The 8,474-nt window shown below is 38.5% G+C and overlaps 1 protein-coding gene across 3 annotated transcripts; it reads right to left on the bottom strand.

The window, feature by feature from the left end:
• Window positions 1–375: 375 nt before the first annotated feature.
• On the bottom strand, window positions 376–7,520 carry LOC149233477 (beta-glucosidase 25-like). 3 transcript variants are annotated; one of them, XM_089379764.1, is made up of 14 exons: window positions 5,162–7,520; window positions 4,173–4,597; window positions 3,995–4,061; window positions 3,844–3,902; window positions 3,641–3,716; window positions 3,494–3,565; window positions 3,322–3,409; window positions 2,989–3,244; window positions 2,772–2,887; window positions 2,457–2,680; window positions 2,325–2,356; window positions 2,131–2,233; window positions 1,941–2,055; window positions 376–1,013 (listed from the first exon to the last, which is right to left on the bottom strand). In XM_089379764.1, the coding sequence occupies exons 2-14, from the start codon at window positions 4,350–4,352 to the stop codon at window positions 773–775; spliced, it is 1,629 nt and encodes a 542-aa protein (XP_089235890.1). In that variant the 5' UTR covers window positions 4,353–4,597; window positions 5,162–7,520; the 3' UTR covers window positions 376–772. The 3 variants fall into 3 exon arrangements, with proteins under 3 accessions (XP_089235890.1, XP_089235891.1, XP_089235892.1); XM_089379765.1 differs by having other exon boundaries at window positions 2,772–2,884; window positions 5,162–7,519; XM_089379766.1 differs by having other exon boundaries at window positions 1,947–2,055; window positions 5,162–7,516.
• Between the last annotated feature and the right edge of the window lie 954 nt (window positions 7,521–8,474).

Below are 8,474 nucleotides of genomic sequence, written 5' to 3'. Positions count from 1 at the left end.
AACTTTCACAAATTTACGTAAAAGGTTTTCTGATAATTTTTTATTTAGTAAAATATTGCCATTTTGAAATCCGAAAAAAATTATCGAGAAAGGGCAAACACCATTGTACATGGAATCTTTCGCAACATTTGGAATTCCATAGGGAAACGAATTATTGAGAAGGACCACCTACCTTTAACGCCACCATTATATATTGAATATTTCGCAACGAGCCACTAACACTTTAGGTTTAGATATCTGCAAATAAGGAATATTTGTCTATTTTTATTTATTTATTTTGATTATAAGATTTGATGGTTGTTCACCGAATCAAATATAATTTTAAAATAAATAGAAAGACATAATCGAAAAATATAGAATCTTAAAATAATAACCGACTGCAAAATGTACCTGTCACAGAGTCGTGTCATTTGAATTTTGAATACGAAATTTTTGTCCTCTGAGTACATCATCATTGCTTGCATTACAGTACACGTCAAGATTCAGTGAATTATTGAGGCCTCTCTCTCTCTCACAACAAACACATGCTGCCTGTTTCTAGCATCTGCTTAGGTGAGAGGACAGCGCTCGTCTAAATCTAATTTCTCTGGATCTCTTCCAATAAATTTCAATTTTTACAATACATATATCTAATTTCTGTGTATCTTGTCCAACAAATTTGATTTTTTACAATACATACAATCAGTAAATACAGTTGGATCAATCCAATCGCTTTGGCGCGCTTTCAAAATAATTGAATTCGCGATTTTACAGAATGAATAAATATATCTAATTATATATCGGATCTATCTTGTGTCGTGTGGTCCAGCAGGTAAGAGGCGGTTGATTTTGATTTTGATTTTGATTTTGGGAGAAAGCTTTTGAACCAATCTGCAGAAGCTTTTGGATATCTCGTGAGGTTGCCCTTGTAATCTACGAAATATAACCCAAATCTCACTGTGAATCCCGAATTCCATTCCCAATTGTCCAGCAGTGACCACACAAAGTAACCTCGCACGTCGCATCCATCGTTCCTGCCGAGAAAATTACTAATCACACGTTAATTAAATAAAAAAATCAATCCATCCAATGACAACATAACCCCCAATTTGCATGGCAATTTATAATAGCAAAACGGTGGCCCCATAACCAGCGGGACCATTTGGATTTTCCTTTTAGTAGTGGGCCAGAACAGGAAGTCAAGGCGTCAGTAGGAGAGAAAATTATATACCAAACATAATTTCAATGCTTGCTTGCCCAACCCATGGCTTTCATTGTCAATGGACAGGTTGAAAGGGTTCATGTCGTCCAGTCATAGTTCCAAATAAATTAGGAGAGCGAATCAATGGGATTTTGTGGTAGATAATTTTCTCCATCAATAGGTAGTCTGAACCCATTGCATGCAATAGTCCAATTATAAAATAGACGTTTCAATCAAGACCTCAGAGTACAGTCTAAGCCCATGGCATCTTGCAGTTAAAAAACAGAGACTTTATACTATAGTTAAGCCATGTTGTCGTCCAAAACCAAATAGTGTTAGGTGGAGTAAAAAGTGTGAGATGATAACGTTAGGTACATAAACGACGAATCCAGATTTTTATGTGGCAATAATATTGGGGACTTGTACCATTGGATCCCATTCATGATATTGATATTATGAAAAGTTCCACTCAAGAAATTGCTGTCACCTAGAAATTGTGAAAATTCCTGGCAATTTTTCACTACAACATTGATCCTCATTCCAAAAAATATATGCAACTTTCACAAAATACCCGGAATATATATGTGTATGTGTCTTACAAAATACCCAGTGAGTGTGTATATGTATCTTTTAGAAAGTACCAGTTCATATATGGGCATGTAGATAAATAATCTGAAAATGAAGCACCGTTTGAAAGAGAATTTTACAAATAAAATCATCGGCTTGATTTAGAATATTCTAGTTATGGTCCCACCAATACCTGTACCTGATGGCAACTGAGAGATTTGAAAGGTAGTCCCTATGGTAATCTATTCGCTTGGTGTCCTGCAGTGCTTTGTCCAAGGATATTAAAGGACTATTCGAATCATCAATGCCTGCATAGGAAAGAAACAAGATTATTATCTATTAGTCACAGTAGTGGTAGACTATATCGTGGAGATGGGATTTACCATTCTCTGTGATAATAATTGGTGGGTTGTCGTATCTTTGTTTTATGTATATCATCAAACTACGGATTCCCCATGGAACCACATAGAGCCAACGTGAGGCACCCTGCAGTAATTCATTGCACAGGCATTAATTCTCACTAAGGACAATAATTGAATGAAGATTATGATATGATTTTCTTGTGTACTTCGCGTACCCGTTCTCCGATCATAACTCCTTTCCGGAAAGCTGAAATCACAAATATTGCGGACAGGCCATCAGTATGATCAATTCATTACAAGACTTGCTTGTACGTAACTACCAGGGTTATCTACTGAAGCTTACTTACAGGTTGTGATGACGGCAGAGTCTGCGTATGCGTCGTTCAGCAGTCTCTTGCGAATTTGAAGTCTGTCATTTCGGGCATATATTGTTGTGTAATGATTGATGCCCACAAAATCAAAAGAACCTCTGAGCAATTTGGATTGGTCGTTGGAAAATACTGGCAATCTGTCACCTACCAACTGTCGCATGGATGCTGGATAATCTCCAAAATAAAGGGGATCCATGAACCTAATCATGATCAGAGACACATTTTATTTATTGTCGTAATTAAGCAAGATGAGGTTTTGCAGTTGAATGTAAAATTTCGAAAATCACTAACCATCCAAGCTGGAAATCGAGGGCCCTCTGAGCAGCATCCTGGTCTTCGGACAAGTCAGTTATAGGTTCAAACCACAGGGAATCCAGAGCGATGCCAATTGAGCCTCCTTGCTTCTGCTGCACATGAACAATTGGTTTTCAGATGACCCAAATCAGAAGAGATATAATAGTTTGTGTATAACTTGTAGTTGACCCTGCTATTATAGTATATAAATGACCTTGAATTGTTGCCTGTAGATATCGACTGCAGCAGCATGTGACAGAAGCAGGTTGTGAGCCACGATGTACGGTTCCGTGGAAGAATTCCCGGCTTTGCAGAAAAGGTGACCGAGAATGGAACATCTTCCTGGAGCTTGTATACCAATGTCATAACCATGGATTGAAATTCCACGGGGTTCATTGAAAGTAATCCAATGTTTCACTCTGTCCCCAAAAGCTTGGAAACACGCCTCTGCGTACCTGGCAAAGTCAGCACTGCAAAAAGACAACCATTTATAAAAAAAATGATAGAATGCAATATTTTCTATAATATTAACAATCACTGTTCTTACATGATCTGTGGATTCAACCAACCATCATAAGCATCTTCGAGAGCTTGTGGCAGGTCCCAATGGTATAAAGTAACATATGGATCAATTCCTGTGAGTCAAAATTTACCCGACTTGAGTTTTCATGATCGCAAACAAATACAAAACCATTAGAACTTCATATAATCATATGTACCTTTGGCAAGGAGAGTATCTATCAAGGCGTTGTAGTAATCCAAACCAGCCTTGTTGATATCTTGACTGCCATCTGCTCCATCCAATAAAGTCAGAATATAATCCAGGGTAGAAGATCACATATGGTAAATTTGACCTGAGTGCTTACTGAGAAAAAGGCGTGACCAGGAGATTGAGAATCTGTACGCGTCCATTCCCATATCAACCATAAGATTGATGTCTTCCTGTTTACTTCCAATTCAAATGTCAGCCGGTTCCATGATGGTATCTCGTCTATTTAATATAACATTTTAGATGGGCATCTCACTGCAGGAATTTTAACCCCATAGGATCCATATTGATGGACTGTACCTTAAAACGATGATACTGATCAACAGCTATATCTCCATTGCTAAAATCCATGATTCTCCCTGCCGATAAGGTACAGGATAGGAGGAAAGGAATTCAGCAAAATAGAAACTTTAAAATCAAACCCCCATTTGCCACAAATTTGAAATCTGACCTGGTCTATGCGTAAACGTGTCCCAGATGCTATCTGTCCGGTTTCCTTCATTCACAGCCCCTTCAAACTTTGGGAGATGATTGCAAGTTCAAATTAGCTTATAGGAAAGAATATGAGAAATTGAATTAAGCATGTACTCCCAATGAAAGCACGACCAGCGTTTTTTTCTGATTGGTACCTGGTAAGCAGAAGAAGCAGTCCCGAAAACAAAACCTGGAGGGAAGTCAGCTCTGGTGATGGTGATGCTACTATTATTATTTTCAACATTCGATTTCAAAATCATTATACACTGGATAGTATTACACATCAACAACAACAAACATAAAACAGTGATGACTAGAGATCCAATAGAGTCCATGGTTAGAACCCCCAAAATTTAATCCTCTATTATGCCGATTTCTTTGTCTGCTTTTGGAACGAAAACAACTTGGATAGCTAAACCCATTTTATACTTAAATTTCTTCTGGTATCCCTATGTCTTGTTTGGTAAACTGTATCCACCAAGTTTGAAATGCCGATGACTGTCGAGTCATACCATTGGAGTCACACTTAATTTTCTCCTTCCTCTTCGTAGTTGTTGAAGTTAGCGTGTTGCTGCCTTATCTACAACGGAAAGTGAGTGACTTCAGATTTCATTCCTTCTAGTTTTCTTATATTACTTTATTTAAAGGTTACGGTTCAAGTTATCTTTTTCCAAGCCAAAAAACGTAACTTTCATTAATTTTTTTTCTTGAATATTTCACTGGCTAACGAGGAAGAGGCGTCTAGTAGTTGAACTCTTCTGATAATGTGGATGGGAGAACCATCTCAGGATACAACATCTTACCTTTTGTGTATATTAAAACGCTTAATCTTCTTCGAATAGGTATGTGATGTAACATATATAAAAAGAAAATACGTTGGCCTTGCCAACAAGTCAGGATAAGAATATGTTCATATCTTAAGCATTCTCATAATTGAAGGAAAGATTCCCAAAGAAAAACGCTAAGCTAATTCCAAGTGAACACTCAATTAACAACTCGTAGCTAACGGACACATGTATAATTTTATTTTAGTATTATATTTATACAAAAGCACTATACGATGGCGAGTGGGTGTGATTTGCAAAACAAGTTAATATTATAGATACCTTAGAGCCCCACAAGCAAAATTGAAATCGTCAGTTACCTGGTATGGTTTTTTTATACCCAAAAATTTCACCATAATTGTTTTCCAAAGCCGCCCAGACAATTTATTCTGATTTTGGTTGGTTATTCTCTCTAAACAATATTGTTCGCACTGCACTGCCACCCTTCCCAATTGCTTTGATTATATTTCATATCTGCGAGGAATGTTCTGTGCCATTCAAGGGGAAGTTGACATGGTAAATTGATGTGTCTTTGTAAATAAAAAGCATCAAATTTCATACTTTTTAGTTTAAAGAATTTGTGCAAACTTGAAAAATACATAGGTTTCCAGAAAAATTACACAAAGAATTTGCGCCCTTTCGGTTAGAAGCAAGGTTCGGTATTCATTTGCACCCTTTTGTTCAGAAAAAGGGTTTGGTATTAATTTATATGACCCTTTTTAAAGAACGCTCAGCCAAAATCAAGAGCTAACCTGGTTTTGTTTACAACGTTTAGAGATATAAGTACTTGGCTGCCGAAATATCCGACGGTACTTTTTTCTCCTTTTCTTTCCGGATGCCTTTCCAATCGGCTGGGGTGTCTACAGCAGATGGAGAAGCAGTGGAATACGCAACCCTCGCTGCCTTTCCAGTCGGCTGGGGTGTCTACAGCAGATGGAGAAGCGGTGGAATACGCAACCTTCGCTGCATATGAACTAGAAGGAGATACTCTTCCCTTCTCTGAATCTGAATTGTCCGATTTATGAATGCTCTCTCTCACCAGAGAGATTTTGACTTGTGACTATCTGTATAAAAGAGGGGGCAATGAAGTCATTTGGACACCACCACCGTTAGAGCGAGGATGGAGTACTTGCGTTGATGGTGTTGGTCTGGGTTTGAACTTTGGATACATACGCAGACACCACAAGTACCATCGTTGAGTGTGCTGATTTGAAGCTCTCTCTGAAAGTTTCTTCTCCGATGATTGTTATCTTCTGGACTTAATGTCTTCTATATTTTTCCATGAGAAACCAGCCCTGTTGGACAGGGGTTCTGTAAATGCCCTGTGTATTGGCAAGTCTTGTAATGAAAATCTCTGTTCTCAAAATCTCGTACCTGAATCCATCCAATTCTAAAATGATCTTATCTTGTTTTGCGAGAGTCAAATCAAGCTCAACACAGATTTAAGTATAACTAATGATGCTCCTTTAACCCTGACTTATATTTGACTTAATACATTTGATCAGTGCATTTCCAAATTTTCCCTAAACTTGTAGAATCCACAAATTAGATAAGAATATTTACCAGTGTGAACCAGGTTGGAGTTGCGCGGTTCATGCCACTCGTTTCAAAATCAGGTAACCATGGTTTAATAAAAAGACCGGTTCTAACCCAAAACCATGCTCTCTCTTCCGAAAGCTTTCTGCAAACACAGCATAAATACCTTTACAGAAGAAAGTTACCGAAGTTTATGGCGCCCATGTGGACTTGATGCATTCGCAGAGCATCGCTGTTGATGGCCACCGCTCGTTGAAGCAGCAAATCAGGGCATGACCTTGATGATTAGTGACGAACTCCATCTGTAAATCTAACACCGGAATATCATCTGATCCTCCACGTCGTTCATACATTTTGTCAAACAAGTAATAGGCATACTCTGATCTTCCACACCACGCCAATATTTCTCTTATAACAGCTGGATCCCCTCACGAAAATTACCCCATAAATCCCAGGTATCCACAAGACTTCAGAGTCACAAAAAGTAAGCCTCTGCCCATGACTTGGCGGCTAAGGTGCAAACTACTCAAGCCTCGCACGCTATTAACACAAGATACCATCGCTGCAACATAAGCCGCCCTGGATCTCTACCTGTGTAACCCTTGCGATTACTACATCAAACCAAAGATTTAGGGGAAACCCCAAAATCCAGTCGGGTTCTTCAGTGACAGTGAAGGGCATACTCGGCAAATCCCTACGCGCTTCAAGATCTCTGAATGGCTTCACGAAGAGCCAAACATGGAGTTTTGCAGCTTGAACAGCAATGAAGCAACTCCAGCAGTGCTAAGAAGTGGCTGTTCCTTGCAGAGCAGGCCACGATTGCGTTTTCCTCGCGTATGTGTGTCCTCCATTTGCGCACAGCCTGGATCCATACGACACTTAATCGCCGTCAGTGTAAGAAGGCTACACAAAACATCATTGTAATAATTAGATAAATGCCATAGTTATTAGCTGAAAACCATAACACACTCAGGTATTGGCTCCACCAATTAATTAAGATGTGAATGATGCACTCAAAACAGAAATACTTTCAAACACAAGATTGTATAAGTGTAACCCCTCATTGATCGATAAAGTTATTGTCTGCTCATAAGGGCAAAGTCCCTGTATAGTAATGGCGGTTGCGGAGGTTAAAGAAAAACTAAATTGTGGAAATTAATCCACTCAATTCATTTGAAGAGGGAATAAATTTCGGAAAAATCCACATTTTAATGTTACAAAAAGTTAGAATTACCAAAAACATAGAATTCTAATAAGAAAACAAAAATGCTTCTGATTTAAGAAATACCGAAACATAGAATTGTAATATGTTCCAAACAAATTCACTGATGGAGGAGGATCCGTCGATCCAATTTCACATATGTTCAAAGTATCGTCAGCAGTATTCAGTGTCGTCGTTGCCTTAGTTTATGGGTGTCATTCAGTTTCAACAATGATTGGTTATGATCAGGGTGTCTAGGTAATGTTCGTAGTTTTTCATGGCATTCAGTTGATCTGGTGTTGTACTTGGTTGTTGACTTATGTTCATTGACAGTTCCGCTAGGATTGGTCGACGACATGTGTTTTGTCGTTCAACAAGTAGGATTTCGATTCAACATGAGTGTCGTTCGTGGCATAGGTTCATCGTCCCGGTTGTTATTGCAAAGATCGCTGGAGTTGACGATGTGCATGGGTTGTCGTCATGGCAAAAGATCAATATCATCTTTTGTCGATGATAAGCAAGTGGTTTTATGACGAAAGTTTGTAAAACGATTTTTAAAAATTCTAGACCTAAACCCTAAATCCTACATCTAAAAACATAATCCTATGCTAAACACCAAACCCTAGCCTAAGCCTATGCTAAACACCAAACCCTAGCCAAATCCTATGCTAAAACCCTAGTCTTAACCAAAAACTATGTATTAAATACATTACAACCCTAATACATGACCCTCGGCATCATGAATTTAACATATAAACAATACAAAAACCGTTCATAACAGTCCTAACCGTCGGGTTGGAGATCGCAGTGGGACCGCCGAGCTTGTGAACAAAACAATCAAAACGGTTAGTGTAATATTCTGCAGGCTCTTACTGCAGAGAGTTAGCCTGACCGTG

Source organism: Pinus tabuliformis, chromosome J, assembly GCF_031772625.1.
Source record: "Pinus tabuliformis cultivar Carrire ecotype Pingquan chromosome J, CPIR1, whole genome shotgun sequence".
In the NCBI taxonomy this organism is placed as follows: domain Eukaryota; kingdom Viridiplantae; phylum Streptophyta; class Pinopsida; order Pinales; family Pinaceae; genus Pinus; species Pinus tabuliformis.
This window is presented reverse-complemented; position numbering and strand designations above follow the sequence as displayed.

What these genes read in the sequence shown, in the direction of transcription:
- LOC149233477 (XM_089379764.1), bottom strand. Translation starts at nt 4,352, where the DNA reads ATGGACTCTATTGGATCTCTAGTCATCACTGTTTTATGTTTGTTGTTG. An exon ending in TCTACAGGCAACAATTCAAG is followed by an intron (nt 2,888 to 2,988) that starts GTCATTTATATA and finishes GTTCATGTGCAG; the next exon opens with CAGAAGCAAGGAGGCTCAAT. An exon ending in AATTATTATCACAGAGAATG is followed by an intron (nt 2,056 to 2,130) that starts GTAAATCCCATC and finishes TTTCCTATGCAG; the next exon opens with GCATTGATGATTCGAATAGT.